This window comes from Onychomys torridus, chromosome 1, assembly GCF_903995425.1.
Source record: "Onychomys torridus chromosome 1, mOncTor1.1, whole genome shotgun sequence".
Taxonomy (NCBI): Eukaryota; Metazoa; Chordata; class Mammalia; order Rodentia; family Cricetidae; genus Onychomys; species Onychomys torridus.
Window position 1 is genome coordinate 180692429 of NC_050443.1, and position 17345 is coordinate 180709773.

Below are 17345 nucleotides of genomic sequence, written 5' to 3' on the forward strand. Positions count from 1 at the left end.
ACCCAAGCAAGGCCTGCATGGGGTGCTTCCTAGACAGGAAGGGTAGACAGGTAGGATGGGCAGACTTGACATTAGCCACTGTAGTATTCCTCTGTGGGATGCTGAAAATGCCCAGCACAGGCAGTATTTGGAGTTTATTTTTGGCCAAAGGTCCTCAGGCAGGATGTTGTTCTCAGTGCCCTCTACAGACATAGGGTTGCCTCTTTGTTTCTATAAACAATGACAGGGTAAAACAGGGAAGTTTGTTCCTGTTATGGGGGAAGCAACGCATCAGCCTACTGTTGCACAAAAGAAATCCATCCCTAATGTTTGTTTGGCTCTCTGGGAAAACAACCACCCTTGAAAAAGAAAAGGGGTTGTATGAAAAGAAGTGATTCCTAGTTTGCTTTCTTAATTTTTCAACCCTTATCTTACTCATTGCACCCTCTTGGTGACAGGTTTTTCTGCCTCAGATATCAGCACCAGGATGTTGAGCAAGGCTCATCAGGCTGGCTCTCCTCTGGCCTCAGGGCAGTCAGCTAGCTGGCTTCACTCCTTGTTGTCAGAACCACACAGAAGACCACTCCTGATAACTTCTAGTCCTGCAAGCATCCTTGGAGCCTGTATTAGTAACTTTAACATCACTGTGATCAAATGCCTGGGGGAAACAACTTCAGAAAGATTTACTTTAGCTCATGGTTTTAGGGGGGTTCCAAGTCCATCACAGTAGGGAAGGCATGACAGAGCAGCTCCATATATGGTGGCAGAACCTTAAGGTATTCTCTATTTTTTTTTTTTCTGTTTCTGTGATAGAACACTCTGACCAAAAGCAACTTAGGAAAGGAAAGGTTTTTGTTGTTGTTGTTTGGCTTACACTTTGAGGTCACAGTCCATCATTGAGGGAAGTTGGGGTAGGAACTCAAGCAGAACTCTGAAGCAGAAACCATGGAAGAAGCTGCTTGCTGAGCTTTCCCTTTTGTTTACTCATGCTCATGCTCAGGTAACTTCCTTATACAACCCAGGATCACTTGCTCAGGGAACAGTAGTACCACTCATAAGTGGGCAGGTCCTCCAACATCAATTAACAGTCAAGACAGTCCCTCACAGATATGGTTGTGGACCAACCTGATAGAGACAATTGATTAATTGAAACTTTTTTTCAGGTATTTCTAAGATGTGTCAAGTTGACAGCTAATGTTAATTAGGAAATTCTTTATGTGGTGGAAGACCAAGAAACAAGAAGTACAGGCTGGCACCAGGACATGGGTATAACCTTCAAAGGCCCCTATGACCTACTTTTTACTTTTAGGCTCTACCCTCTAAAGCTTCCACAGCCTTCAAAATACTTCGCAAGCTACAAAACAAGCATTCAAAACATTAAACCTATGGAGGACATTTCAGATTCAAACAATAACAGCACCTTAGTTTACTCATCTGAGTGCAGGCCTGGACTTACTACCATCCACTTTCATAGTTCTCATCATATTTGCAGACCACAATTAACAATGATCAGCATTTTTCTTTTGAGTCAAATCATGTTTTAACTGAAAATAAGGGAGCTGTAAGGTAAACTAGTATGCATATGTCATAGGAATAACTGGAATGTAAACTCTGGACGTGATGAACCTTTCTTACTGTATGGTGATTAGTATGTGTCAGACATACTAGCACACTGCTGAGATTTTCTCGATGGGGTTTGAAGAAGAATTGAATAGAATAAACTTTTCTTGAGTGTCTCAGTATTATTTGTCACCCTGGTTTCTCCTAAGACCATTAATTATCTTTGGAAATGCTCTCTTCTCCCTAGCTAGTGATGCATTATGGGATGCTGGCTTGATGGTAATGAAAACAGTATGGCTTGAAACAAGGATCCCTGGACCAGGTGGCATAACTTTCTGGTATATGTAGTGTAGAATCCACAACTCATTTGTATTAGATATTTTTCCTGTTTCTGTGACCAATTCCTGGTAAAAACAACTTGATGAAGGAAGGATTTATTTTGGTTCACTGTTTTAGAGAATTTGATTCATTGTGTTTGGGCAAGAGCATCGTGGTGGTGGGAGTATGTGGCTCTTCCCCTCACATCATGGTGGACAGGAAGCAACAGGAAGGGACCAGGGCATAGCTGAAGTTTTCCTGTGTCCTACTCGGTCCACAGCAGCTCTGACTCAAGTAAACATACAGAGGCTTATATTAATTAAAACTGCTTGGCTATTAGCTCAGGCCTACCACTGACTAGCTCTTATATTTAAACTCAGCCCATTTCTGTTAATCTATATGTTGCCACATGTTCCATGGCTTTACCTATGTGCCATTACATGCTGCTACTTGGATGGCAGGCTGGTGTCTCCTGACCCAACCTTCTTCTTCCCAGAATTCTTGTCTGCTTATCCCACCTATACTTCCTGCCTGGCTACTGGCCAATCAGTGTTTTATTAAACCAGTGTACAAAAGCATTATCCCACAGCATTTCCCCTTTTCTGTTTAATCAAAAAGGAAGGTTTTTAATTTTAACATAGTAAAATTACATAGAATAGAACAGTTACCAAGCAAGAATTACAGTTAAAATATCTAGTCTATTTGTATTTTGTAAAATTTAAGAAAATATTCTATGTATCCTATATTTGTGAGTCTAAGGATTCATATCTAATTTATCTTTTATCATAACCAAGGAAAATTATAACTATCCACACTTCAACTACATCAAAGATTTCAGAAGGATATAATATTACCTAAGTAAACAAAAAGTGCATTGTAAGCAACTTCCAAAAATCTAGAATGACAGAGACACCTGCTGTCTAGACAGTCATCCAAAGTTACTCTGCAATGTTGGGGCATCCATCTGCAGCCTATAGGCCTAGAGTCTCTTAGTCACTTCTCTCTGTGTCCTGTAGAATGTCTGGCAGTCTCCTCTGTGAAGCAGGAACCTGAAGGACCATCTTGCCTTGCAAAGTTTAGTGGTCACCTTCCTATTGGTCCTGCATGTCCAGTCGATACAACATTTTGTCAAGCAGTCCAAGCAAGAACAGTTTCTTGTCCAAATGGCTATTTTTGCCAAGAAGAAGATAAACTCCATATGGAGTATCTTCAATGCCCATCTTTCTCTGAAGTAAATCAGTGCTGGCAGGAGCAGATGTGTCTCACTGTCCAGAAAAATCCAAATTTTTAAAACTTTTTAAATGCCATATTCTGTAGGTGTTTGAAGTGTTTGAAGATTACTTACCTAACTGAAATATATCTATGTATACCTGGAAAACTTAACTAACATGGCTATAAATTTGATTATCATAGATGACTAATTATTAATCTGTATTTCTTAATTATCCATTACAATTTAAATAAATTATATGAACATAATACCTTAAAAATAGAAATATATATAAAGTATAACAAAATTAACTTTAAATTTGTGTTGATAAAATAATATCCATAACAATGTAAAACATTTTAAAACAAGTTGCTCTTTAAAAGTAGATTCAATAATCTTTCATCCTATTGTATCTATATCATATCCCCCTTTTTTCTTTAGAAAGTTATTGACTATGACCAATAACAATTTGTAACCAACAACCTAAACAAAGACAAATATCTATAATCCATTTTTGGGAATGTGGGCATAGTTTTCTAGGCTGCTTCCTACTGATAAAGGGTGCTGTATTCTTATGAGGATCCTGAGAATATTCAAGATAATGGTCAAGTCCTGGGAAGACTGGCTATAACCTTTGTTGATAAGTACCATCTTTTTAGGTTCAGGAGGTCTGGCTTGATCCAATCTGATCCATCTTAACCTGGAACAAATCCATAGCCTCTTGCTTCCTGTGGAAATAAACGCAGAACCTCCTTTTCAAAACAACATATCCTTAGATCCAAATTTTGAAGTCAAGATACCTTTAAAATATACATATTGGTTTAACTGAGCAGCCTTTACAATCAAATGTTTCCCAGTAATTAAAAATCCAAGGACACTATAATCCAGACTCTCTGTGTGATTTCTATCTTTATGTGGCTTATTTTTATATTACTCTTACTGTCCCTTTAAAAGGCTATTTTTAAAGCGCTTTCTTTATACAACTGTCTATATTCATTTTCTTCTCTCTTCCAAGCCTATGTACATATTTACATACACTGTAAACCATTTAAAGTCTTGTTCCATCTGAATCTGCCTTATTGTGAATCTGTTGCTTTAAACTGAAGCATTACTAGGACTGAAATGGCAGCTTTGGCTGCTGGCTCCGACCACCTCAGCTTCCCAACATGACAGAACTATGTTTACTGCCAGCTCTGAGAACCAGGCTCACCGCCAACTATGGGAAGCAGTGGGTCTATGCTTCCATCCAGCAGCATGTAGGCCAGAAACCATTCCCCACCCCCGACCCCCCGCACTAGCAAAAGCTAAATCTGTCATGACATGGTGCATTGTGGCTTGGAGATACCATTGTGTACCATGGTGGAAATCCACCATGCTGTACTTAAGCCTGCATGCCACAAACCTGCCATAGAGTAGCTTAAGCCCACAGGCTGTGGCTGGCCTGAGAGATACAACCAGGAAGCTGTTTTTAGCTCTATTTTACAATCTTTTTTTTTTTTTTTTAAGCTTTCTCAGGTTTTAGGTCCCACATGGCCAGTAGCCAGGCAGGAAGTATAGGTGGGATAAGCAGACAAGGAGAATTCTGGGAAGAGGAAGGTTGGGTCAGGAGACACCAGCCTGCCATCCAAGTAGCAGCATGTAATGGCACGTAGGTAAAGCCATGGAACATGTGGCAACATATAGATTAACAGAAATGGGCTGAGTTTAAATATAAGAGCTAGTCAGTGGTAGGCCTGAGCTAATAGCCAAGCAGTTTTAATTAATATAAGCCTCTGTATGTTTACTTGAGTCAGAGCTGCTGTGGACCAGGTGGGACACAGGAAAACTTCAGCTACATGGAGGGTGGGGAGAGTTATAGCTTGCAAAAAGGTACTTCTAGTATCCAACTTTGTCTAACCAGGCCCTCCCTCCCACTGTTCCATCATCTCCTAGGTAGTCTGTTTAAATACTGAGTCCATCAACTAATGAGTCCTTAGGTCAGAGCCCTCATAGTCCAATTGTTCCTGGAAAAGCAGTCACAAAAACACCTAAAGGTAGATTTTCCTATGGATTTCTTAAGTCTAGTTAAGTTGACCTTCAAGATTAGCTATCACACCATCTAGCCAATCTGTGGTCTTCAGGGCAACAAAGGGCATGGAAATTACTCCCACAAAAGTACTCTCTCCATCCTCCTTTATAGACCTTGGACTCTTGACACTGGCCCTGAACATGGCTTTTCTCCTCCACTGATATTATTGGTTCTTGTCTCCCAGCAACAGGAATGAATCTTCACCCTGTTATCAAAGAATGTAATGAGTTCAGAGTCCACCTTTGCCTTTATAAGGGGTCTGTCCAGGTGACAGGCTGGGGTGGGAGGGTAGGGGAGCCATATGCTAGGCTTTTCGGCTTCTTGCCATAGTACTGGGAGGAGACTTGAGGGCAGAAAAGGATTGGAAAAAAAAAGCTTGAGAAATTTTGAAGTCATGCTCTGTCCAAGTGTCAGCAGGCTAAATCCTATTTAGCTTCCAGCATCAGATGGGATTGGACATTCCATGGGTTATGAGACCCCCAGACAACTGGAGTTCTTCAAGCAGCATCAGTGTGGATAGGCCTCTTCCTCTTTTATTTTGGGGGCAACAGAGAGGAGGTTAGAAGGCATAAAGCTATGTTTGTGTCAACTAGGGACCCTGGGGCAAAAGAAGGGGGGGGCTAATATTTATTGAGCAACTACTGCATACCCGGAACCTCACATTCCAAATTTTCTTTATACTTCATGGTAGCTGTCTGAAGTGAAGGGAAATAGGTCACCTAATATGGGTCACACTTCTCCAGGGGATCTCAGGGCCTATTCAGCAGGGTCATGAAAATATTTTCACCTCCTGATTTCCAGTGTACAGACAGACAAAGAAGATCTTCAGTGGTTAACCAGGCTTCCCTTTTGCATTTCTTTCTCACTCCCTAGGATCTGACTGCAAGAATAGTTAGAGTCCCATTTAACCTAGTTTGAAAATTACTGAGCTAAGCCAGAGTGTTTATTTCCTACATGAATAAACTGAAGCCCAGAGAAGGACTGGTCACACAGCTTGAAAGAGGAGACTAGAATCACCCTTGCAGAACTTTGCAAGACCCTGGGCTAGAAACATGGATAGATAACATCAAAAGGTACACTGCTTGACTTTGTTTTCATCTTCCACCTTAGCTGGCCTGCATCTGGACCCAGATTCCCCTCAGGCTATTCTAATGTGGGCCAGTAAGTATCTAAATGCTGTGCCATATGTAGTGCCTGAGCTTACTAGAGAAGGCAGCTGTTGAGTCACCATCCACATGTTGAATATTTTCTCTTACCAAAAGCAGATTTTCATGTTGGAGGTGGGAGAGAGAAGCATTAATTACTGTACACTACATGGGACTTCGTGCTTTTAGCTCACTCCAGCTTCCTTATAATCCTAAATGAAAAACAACAGTTGTCTCCATTATACCCTGGGCCACATTGTTTAGTAATAATCAAGAAGGGGAAACTCTAAACAGGGGCTCAAATATGTGTCTGCAAATGTCCAGACAGCATTATTTGTCATTGGACTAGAAACCAAGTGTCCATCAACATATGAACAAATAGGCAAAATACAGCATATACATCCAGTGGCATATTTAATTACACCAAATTCTGATATATTCTACAGCATGTATGAAGGTTAAAAACCTTGAGCTGAGTGAAATATGCCAGATTTAAAATTGTGTGTGCATGTACATGTGTGTGTATGTGTGTGTGCGTGCCATGGTATACATGTAGAAATCAGGACAACCTGTGGGAGTCAGTTCACTACTTTTACCATGTGGGTCCCAAGGATTAGGATTGAACTTAATTTGCAGGCTTGGTAGCAGATGCCTTTAGCTGCTGTACCATTTGGCCAGCCCAGGATAGGCAAACACACAGAAATTAGATTCAGGTTTTTCAGGGTCTGGTAGAAAAAGTGTGGAGTAACTACTTAATTCGTACAATTTGTTTAGGGTGACAAATTTTTAGGAAAAGATGATTGAGAGAGTGAACTCAACACCACTGAACTGTACACTTAAAAATGATTAAGGCATCATGTTTATGTTTTGCCATGTAAAAGTAAAAGATTAGCAAATTAAGAGTGATGCTGGGATATATAGCCTTATCCTGCCTAGGTCTAGAGTTTGGTCTCTCCATTGTGTGGTCTTCTTAGAATTCAACAAACAACAAAACTGTCCCCTGAATCAGTTTCCTGGGTGTAACTGAGTGACAAGGCACTAAGAGTGATCAAGTCTCAAGGTGGGGTGGGGCTGTTGTCCGCAGCATGTCCATGCTGTTGGACTCCCTGGGCACTAAGTTTGGGCTTGTGTTCCACCTGCAGTGTATCATTATAATTTTCTCTTGTCAAAGGCTTTCTGTACAAGTTCTTCATCCAGATAGACCTCTGACTCCTGAACAATTTTTCCTGGAAACAGAATTGTCTTTGTGTACAGCCTTTCTTTTTTTTTTTTTTTTTTTAAACTGGAGCTGAGGACTGAACCCAAGACCTTGCGCTTGCTAGGCAAGCGTTCTACCACTGAGCTAAATCCCCAACCCCCTGTCTATAGCCTTGTTTCATTGAAGCTTCTCACAGCAAAATGAAGCAAGTCCCTTAGGCCTCTTTTCCTTTCTTGTGACCTTTCTGGTCAGAAAATTGTACATCCCTTTGATACCCATAGAGCCAGTTCTGCCTCTGACCCCTTTCTTCTCTGTGTGTTTCCTGCCTAGAATTCCATTTTGGGTGTCTGCAGTAAGAGACTAGTCATAGGCTTCTTGGGCATCCTTGCCCCAGCTGTCTTGGATGGGTAGGACACTGATCCCAGTAGTACTTGTGCTTGGCTGACTCTTGTTTATCTCATCTTCCCACCCCCATCTATAGGCCTTGGGCACAGACATGACATCTAATAGGTGTAGGGATTCCTCTCTCTCTCCTTCATCTCTAGCATCCATAGATTAAAAATCTTTACTAGAAAAATATCTAGCCCACTTTCAGATGGAGACTGGACTGGAAGCTATGGAACAGGAAGACATTGAATATTCTAGAAGACAGAAAACAAGCTGGCTATGTCCTCACCTCTCACACACAAAGCCTAAGGGACTCTCCTACAGGAACGTTCTGCACCTCAGCCCCTCGGGACCAGAGTGCCAATTGCCATGAACCTGCATGTGGTAGCATTGACTCATGCAGATCAAAGCTGGCTGTATGCAAACCACAAGGAAGAACCCCTTCTGCTCCAACAACTTCTCTTGGGCTGCGAGCCCCATGTGCAAAGCCTATGCAAACATCTCTGGTTGCACACTTTGGTTCACAGGTCACAACTGGGTATTATCAAATTGACAGAGCTCAGCTGGCCTCTCATTCCATGTCTGCTGGCACACTGCATTTTGTTAATTATCCCCTTTTGCTTCCAACATAAAGGGTCGAGGTCTGGGTCAGAGTCACTGTGGTTTCCTTTCCTTCTCATTAGAGCTGTCCAGTTCCCAGGGCCCCTGGTTAAATTCCAATGCTGTTTAAAATGTTCTCTGTCTCTCTTCCCATTGCTCAAGAATCTTTCATTCTGATTTCTGTGAGGACACTTGAAAAGCCAAGAAAATGTCTGTCTAGATCTGTTGATCCCATTGAGTGTTCTCTTTCTGAGAGCCATGGCTATTTCCCAAGGGTTTTGTGATTCTACTTTGCTGATCCGAAGGGACAACTTGGGTCCCTATGGCCTAGTCAGTAGGACTTGCTCCAGCCTCTTTCTTGCCTTCAGTTCATCACCTGCTCTCAGGGTTCTTATAGGCTATCTTATCCTCTGAAAGTTGTCTAGAAATATATCAATTTTGTCCTAAGGAGAAAATGAATTCTTCTGGAACTTTAGTTTTCTGCAAAGACTTCCCAGAGCACAGACACTAGAAATGGAAAGATGGAGGGACCTCCTTACTATCTACTCAACCCCTTCACCTTTAGACATGGTCATGCCTTGCCTCATCTCTAGAGCCACCTGTGTCTGATGAGACCATAACTGTAGCTCTCCATGAGGACCAAGAAGCTGTGCACAATTGACCACCCACAGTCCTCATTGGTCTGTAACTACTGCTGCTGGCCAACTGAGTTGACCTTTAAGTTCTTGGGCTGAGTCCTGTTATGTGGACACAGGATGGACATCCAGGGATTCTGTGGCTGAAACACGAGCTAGGCCCTAGAGAGATCTCTGGAGAAAAACCTGTGAAATTGAGCATGAGCACTCTGTAGTGGAGGCAAGGGAAAGTCCAGGTTTTGTGGGGGCTGAAGCTTAAAGAATGTGGGAAATATGCTGATTTAAGAAAATGAATTGCAGTTGGGCATGGTGTGGTGCACACCTTAGCACTTTGGAGGCTGAGGCATTAGAAGCATCATTAGTTTGAGGTCAGCCTGAGCTATAAGCAAGATCCTGCCTTATGGAGCTAGATAGATAACTAAACCACTATGAGCATTTGATTCTCAGCACCCACATGGTGGCTTACACCATCTTAATTCTAGTTCCAGAGAATCTGGATGCACTCTTATGATGAGGGCAGGAGGCATGTACATGGTACACATACATACAAGCAGGCAAAATATTCATACACATTAAAGTAAATCTTAAAAAAATATTGTGCCTTAGAGGAGAAGAAGGAAGGAAAAAAGGAGAAGAGTACCATATGGGGGCTAGAAAGATGGCTTAGTGTTTAAGAGTACTTATTGCCCTTGCAGAGAACCTAGGTTGGGTTCCTAATACCTACATGGCAGCTTACAACTATCATCTGTAACTTCAGTTCCAGGGCATCTAGAACTCTCCTCTGCCCCAAGGTACCAGGCGTGCACACAGTGCACATACATACTATAGATAAAATACTGATAGAATAAAAATAAATCTTAGCTGGGCAGTGGTGATGCATTCCTTTAATGCCAGCACTTTGAAGACAGAGGCAGGTGGATCTCTGTGAATTTGAGGCCAGCCTGGTCTACATGACAGCCAAGGTTATACAGAGAAACTCCATCTTTAAAAACCAAAATAAATAAATCTTTATTTTTTTAAAGGCACATTATATACAAAAGTGAATACTGAAAATGAAACAAGAAATCACCAAATTCCTGGAGCCATCTCTGTTTACTGGAAGTGTTTTTGTAGAAATCTTGTCCACTAAAACTGAGTTTCCCTCTCCATCTGGAGTATTCTGTAGCCCTCCAGGGCAGCCAGTAGAGATCTCCATGCTTAAACTTTACTACAGTTGTTTTTGCTCCTGACTGGAGACTCCTGTTTGGCAAGCAATGAAGTTTTTCCCACAGATCTTCAGAGGCATGATGAAGGAAATTTACCTTTCTGGACTTCCCCTGCATGGCTGATAGACACCATGGTGGTGCTCAGGACTTGCAGCTGACCTGCTGGGTTAACCTTGGGGATCCTGAGTGAGGAGAGGGATATTCCTGCTGTGGATATCAACCAGTATTAGACCCGGTGTGGGGGGGTCTTTTGCTTGTGAGTTGTACTGATCTATTTCTACCTAGTGACCCAGAAAACAAAACCTTTTGCTCTTCTTTGATCTGCTCTTATTTGGCATTTGTAAATTGTATTTCCTGCCTGGCCAAAGACAGAGAGGAACTGCCCCAGATGGACTTGAGGGCAGGTGGCAGCAGGTCTAACATACAGCCCTGTGGTTTTGATTAAAAAGGTGAAAGAATGGCATATTTTCTTCTGTCAGCCAGGCCTTAAATCAGCCTCTAAGCAAGGAAATGCTCTCCGTGGGTTGCAGTCCATCAACTTTCTCCCTTGTCTTCTGGTTGTAGTTGGACAGCATGTGCAGTTTTGAGCCAGTAGTCCAGGTTGGAACAAGCCCCCATCATATCATATGTTCCTACCACTCCCTGCTCTTTCTACCAAGGTCTCTTGTTCTAGAAATTGACAGGGTGGTATCTTCCAGTTGCTGAAAGGGGAAATTATTAGAAAGCTGTAGACAGGACTCCTCATATCATCAGATGAACCTATAATAGACATGGTGGTACCTGGATTGGGCTGAAGAGCACCTGGACCCAAGAAATGTTTCCCAAAAGCAGCTCAGTCCTCCCTAGCCTTCAGCCACAAGTATCTGCCTGAAATTCCCTCTGACTTTCCATTTAGTTCTGACTAAGGAAATTGGCCCAGCTTGTTACCAAAGCAGAAGTAGACTGAATGACCCCATGAAGATACTTCTGGGGTCCAAAGAGGGATTCTTTTTTCAAAAACTGTGGTGTCATACTTGGAACCTAGGTGCCAGGCAAGCACTGTATCACTGAATGACTCCTAGCACATATATGTGCATACCTTTATTTAACAGGCATGTTGAATATCTTCTGTATACGGAACCTCTTCCATTTGTTTCAGCAAGTCGAGTCGAGAGATTTGAGGTTTGGAACTTAGGTAGACCTGAATCAAGTGTCAAGTCCATCATATCCTAAATATTTAGACTCTTATGAAACTTATGGAGTACTCCATTTTGGGAGACTGGAGTGAAACACCAACCTGTTTTTTTCCCAGCTCTCTGTCTCAGCATATATGCCCATGATCTTGGAACCATGAATTATACTTTACATTGTTCTTTCCAAGAGCAGCAGAAGTACAAATGGATAGGAAACTCACAGGAAGGGCCCCCGCACATGGTGGGTCCTCTGCTTAGGACCAACAACTGTCAAACCAGCCCTTCCCCCTGATGCCCATAGCCACTGCCTCTGTCCCTGACTGGGTGCCTGATTCTCAGTCCTTCCCCACTCCTGTGGCCAGACTTCCCTTAGCTGATGCAAACCCCCTCATGTCTAGGGGCATCAGGGTATAGCTGTAGGAGTGTTCATTCCTTATTCCCCTTCCTAAGGAGAAATGAAGATCCCCCAAAACAGCTGTTTCCATCCATGTCACATAGGACAAGCCAATCCTCTTGTTTAGAAAGAAGGGAACCACTGGGTACCCCTTTATCCCAGAATCTTTCCTCTCTGCTGTTTCACTTTTCCTGAGAAAGCTGGAGATTGCAAATAGTTTACATGGGGAATGTCAACTGCCCAAATATGAAAATATACACATCATTAAGACCTAAGTACTTGTGTCTGGAGATAGAGTGGACAGTCTCCCCAGCTGACCTTTTGTCTACTGGCAGAACCATTTCTAATGAGCACTAAGCTCCTCAGGGGGATGTTTCTGTATGTTGAAGCAAAACGTATGTTGGACATTAGATTGTGTGTCTTCATGCATGTCTGTTCATATGCACATGCATGCACTACATGTGACAGCATCATGCAAGCAGCATTGATCAAAATATGCATAATATTCCAATATCCTTTTCCAACATCCATGGGTGTCCTAGCACAGCTTGCTCTTCAAGGTCACAGTCACAGGGTTTGAAGCTTAGTTTTTAAACCTCAGCTGTGTGACCTTAGTCAAATCACTTAACTTCTAAGCTGTTTCTGCATCTGTAAACTATAGATGGTAATAACAAAACTTGCCTTGAGAGGATTAGACATAATCACACTATACCTGGCATGTGGTAAGGAGGTATTCATCATGCAACTGCCATGAGGACAACAATCATGGCAGTTAGCATTGGGGGGTGGAGTTAGGTGGAAAGCCCTAGCTGCTAAGAGGATTTTTTTTCCCTGTGGGTCCTGAAGCTTCTCTTGGATCATGGGTACCATGATGGGTGAGAAGGGTTCTGTTCATGGGATCAAGCAAGGGACCAGTGGCTGGAAGTCCAGAGCTCACTCAGGAAATGTCCAGGGCATTGGAAGAGAGCCCCAAAAGGGGAAGCAGGTCTGGAAGGGTCTTTGGGGGGCAGCTCTAAGAAGGTTGATAACCTTCCTAAAGGCAGCAAGGATCATAGATATTGTAGTGTATAGGAAAACTGCTTTGAGAGCTATGATGTCAAACCAAGGGACAAGTAATTAGCAAGAATTTATGAGGGGCCTCCTAGGAGAGACTTCTGGAAAGCTGAGTGGTAAGGTAAGATGGAGAGACTCTAGGTCCAAGGTGGCTGGATATGTAAGATGCAGACAACCTGGTTTGAGTGGACCTGATGAGGTCAAAATTGTGTCTTTCCTATGGAACTGGACCAGAACTATGAGGTTCAAGTCCACAGCTGATGCGGATGCCCCTTATCTCTACCATAAGCAACATCAGGACACTAGGGGTCTTTTCTCTCAGTTTTCTTATCTGTGTCATGATGAATTGAAGAGCAAGCACCAAGGAATCCTCCTCCAAGGGTTTTTTCTAAATGTCTCACCCCATTTGTAGGGTGTGTATTTCCAAGATGGCTCAGAGGGGGTGCAGAGGACTATTGATGACCACTGAAGAGATGAGGGGTGGAGGAGTCTGAAGATCTAAGGACACTTGCATATGTAACTGATTTCCTTTTCACTTCAACTTCTTGAAACAAGAGGCTCTGATGCAGGTACAAAGCTTTGGTTATGAGAGTCCTAGATATTTGGGACTTTTCTGGTGTTAAAATGTAGTTTTTTCCTTCTTTCTGTTGCACAGGGTCTCTAGGGGTAGTGCCCAGAAAAGCAGATGACACCATTGAGGTCATCAGTGGCTCCACTTTAAGGATGTCCTCTGCAGGCTCATGACTCTTCAGTTTCTACTTGTCCACCATTCTTTTTCTGGACTGGTCTTATTATGTAGCCTCAGGCCTTCACAAGGCACTCCCTCTTCATCCCCTACATCCTCTGTCTCCCTCGAGGTCAAGCTCTTATCTTAAACCACTCAAGGTGCCCTTCCCGAATTGACCAGTTATTCTTCTCTTTCACTGTTAAAGTAAAGGCCATACTACTGCAATGAAAGTGACCTAGGGTGACTGTTTCAAGTGTGCTCCTCTGGCCTCCTCAAACTTGAGAACAGAAATCTGACCCTGTGGTGTGTTCCGGCATTCTCCCTCTCTTTGGGAAACAGTACTGGAGGGGCTCAATAGTGCCACCTCGTGAACCACCTGTAGATTAATGGCGTTGGCTGAACTGGCAAAGGCTGAGCTGGGACTGGGCTGCTACTGCCCTTGGATTTGTGTCCATCTCTCCAATGCTGAGTGTGTAAACATCAGCAGAGGCCTTGGGTGTGGGTGTGTTCTACACATTCCTAGTTTGAATGCTGAGTAAAGTTCCAGCTGGTGGCCTTATCCTAGGGCAAACCCATGCCCCCTCTCTGCCCTCCTCAGTCTGCCTCAGTCTCCCAAATTTCCAGGCTTATTTCTGTTACAAATTAAGCACTGAAGGCTCTGTGACACCATAGGCAGGACTCTGGAGGGCCACATATTGCACAGTTCAGTTCACAGGACACTGGGATTGGGATAGGTTGCAACTTTCCACATACACTCAGCCTCCAAGCCATCCCCAGTCAAGCATGCACTTACTCCAGATCCATTACTTTACCTACAGCTTCAGGATTCCCCAACTCTTCCATCCATCAGACCACTACTTCAACTATCTCCTCTATACATTCCGAAGACTGTGGTACCTACATCAACCATGATTGGCCACTACCTCCACACTTGAGCTTTTCAGTGGCTGTGTACCTAGTTGGCATGTTGAAGCTTAGAGTCACTGAGTAGATGTCACTGAGGTGATAATCCAAAGGACAAAAGGGAGGAAGAGGCCTAGACAGAAATGAAGGGACAAGGCCATCCATTGTCAGGGGCCTGCCCTGCTTCAGAATGGCATGTGTGTGTGTGTGTGTGTGTGTGTGTGTGTGTGTGTGTGTGTGTGTGTGTGTCTGTGTGTCTGTGTGTGTGTGTGTGTGTGTGTGTGTGGTGGGTGGGTGGGGGATTCTATGCATGACAGTGCCTAGGAAAACTCTTACATGGATTTTTCTTTCTGCTTGGAGAGGTATGTTTTGGTAAACCCAGACTTTGGGAGCTGCTAAGATCCCCAAGAACAAGAAGAGGAAGCCTCAGGGAGAGTAATGGACAGGGCAGAAAAGGCAGTGAGGAACACAGCAGGAAAGTCCCCAGGAGAGTGGTGCACTGACCTGCAGGCTCCAGTCTAGACATGTCCCTTCTTGACAAAAGTTACTCCCTGAATTCACTAGAAAGAGGATTTGTTTTGAATCACTTAATCTCTTTTTGTTGACCCAGAAGCTGAATTTAAACCCATAGTTACTAAGCTAAGACATTATTATCTGTCTGTTCTGTGGCTGTCCTGCAGCCAGCTCCAAGTATGAGAATTGCCTGATGCCATGTGCACAGATGGGTTACCACTAGACTCATGGCAGTCCTGTTTTCTCTGAGAAGAAAACCCTGTTGGTTGCCCTCACCTATGGGTAAAGGCTGAAGAGGGGTGAAGAGGCTTCAGGCTAGGCACTGTTTTGATTCTGACTTCATCTTCCCAAAAGTCTTTTCCAGATGGCTCCATCCCATTTTGGTCTTTTCTTTCTATGAACTTATAGGCTGCTAGCAGACCTTATAGTGTCTTGCTCCCTACACTAGCATGTATAGGAGGGGGCCAGATGACCATTACTTCTAGTCAGATCACAGCCAAAAGTAATCCAACCTGGGTTCAAATTTCTTCTCTGCCACTTCTTTGCTGAATGATCTTAGGAAAAGTACATAGCCTTTCTAACCAACCAAATTTATCTACTTCTTAGGAGGAAACTTTTAAAAATTCATGAATTCTCAAAGTTCAAAAGATCCTTTATCATCTCTAGAGCACCCCTCTCTCCTTCTAGAGAAAGAGATGGAGCCACAGGATGGCAAGGTCAGAGGTTAAAAGTAGCACAGGCCCCTGGCTCCAGTATGAGAATAAACATCTCTGCAGGACACAGTTGTAGGTTCTTAGAGCAGAGAATGGGAAGAGGACAGGAATGAACCAGGCAGGGTTCACAGAAGGCAGAGGGAACTGCCACCACCTAAGACAGCTCATGGTGGAAAATGTGCTCTAGCTGGAGCTTGGTGAAAATGGCTTTGTAGCCATACCACAGGCCACCTTCACCAAGGCTGGGGCCTGTCCAGCCTGCTGAGTAAGGAGTCCCCAAGGGAGATGAGCCCACACAGAGGCAGGTCTGGGAAAGAAGGAATGGGTTTCAGCACTTTAAACTATAAGGAACAGGAATGTCAGCCACTTCCTTTATTCAATAGAGATGTGCCAGCTGCTATTGAATGGCCCCACCCCATTAACCCCCAGGATAGACTTCCTTTAGGCATTGCCTAATGGACCTTAGCATGTGTCCAGCCCTATAGCTACATCTCTGTAGCTGGGAGAGAAAGCAAGCCATTCATAATTCACATTCACATTCACTCCTTGCAGTTTTGAAAAATTTTCCTGTAATTTATTAAAATCTCACTTGAAGTCCAGCTGGTGAGTCAAGTCCTGGGAGCAGCCGGCAAGGGTGAATGACAGAGAAGGGATGGGTGAAGCTGGGGAACAAGACTCTGAGATGCCAAGTGACCTCCATGAAGTCATATGGCTAGAAATCTCACACTAAGTCTGGGTTCACTGCTGTCCATTCTAGTAACCTCCCTGTCAAACTAAACACATCCTAGACCAGATTTTTGTTTGTTTTTTTGTTGTTTGTTTGTTTGTTTGTTGTGTGTGTGTGTGTGTGTGTGTGTGTGTATTTAGTAAGGGCAGACAGAGGGCAGGTGGCCAAATGCTGGAGACAGGTATCTACATCTTTCTACCATCACCTGGCATCTGGCTTGTCTTTGACCCTGCATCTATGGGGCAGCTCCAGCCACCCTGTTCCTTCTTCCTCATTGACAACAATCCTTTCCTTCTTCCAGTCCCCAGTCTTCATCGCCCAAGTTGGCCAGGACCTGGTCTCCCAGATAGAGATGAAGCTCCTGCAGAAGCCCTGCAAGGAACTCTTCGGTGCTTGTGCTCAGTAAGTGTTCCACACATCAGGGTCCTCCCTCACACCCTGGGAGAGTCCTGCCTACCTGGATAGGTCATTCCTACTTGGGCAGACCTCTGTCTACCTGGGCTGACCCTTACCTACCTGGACAGACTCCCACTTATGTAGGCAAATCATGCCTACCTGGGAAGATCCCTATCTTCCTTGAAAGTGGTTTTGGTTCTATACCTGAGTTCTTGGGCACTGTATCCCATTCTGTCCTTTCTCACCTCTGAATCCTAGCCCCTCCTCTACCTCATCAAGTCTACATCTAGTCTTACTTCAGTTCATGGTCTCATTGACCATGAGTTCTAATTTAGTGTAGATCATCTCCAGGATTGTTGACTTAATCTTTGTGGTTTACTGTTTTATGTCCCCCATTTGATTATCCACCCATTCTCCTTACTTGACTACATGACCTGAAACA

General features: G+C 43.5%; 1 protein-coding gene across 4 annotated transcripts in view; it reads left to right on the plus strand.

Annotated features, from left to right (window-relative positions):
• The window catches only part of Grk5 (G protein-coupled receptor kinase 5), a 215125-nt gene that overhangs the window by 167257 nt on the left and 30523 nt on the right, over positions 1–17345 (plus strand). For 3 of the 4 annotated variants that reach the window (XM_036174650.1, XM_036174668.1, XM_036174658.1), the window contains one exon: positions 16809–16909. In XM_036174650.1, the coding sequence (XP_036030543.1) occupies positions 16809–16909 (101 nt within the window). Of the gene's footprint in view, positions 1–13408; positions 13494–16808; positions 16910–17345 lie in introns of those variants that run through there. The other variant, XM_036174677.1, reaches the window with a different exon arrangement.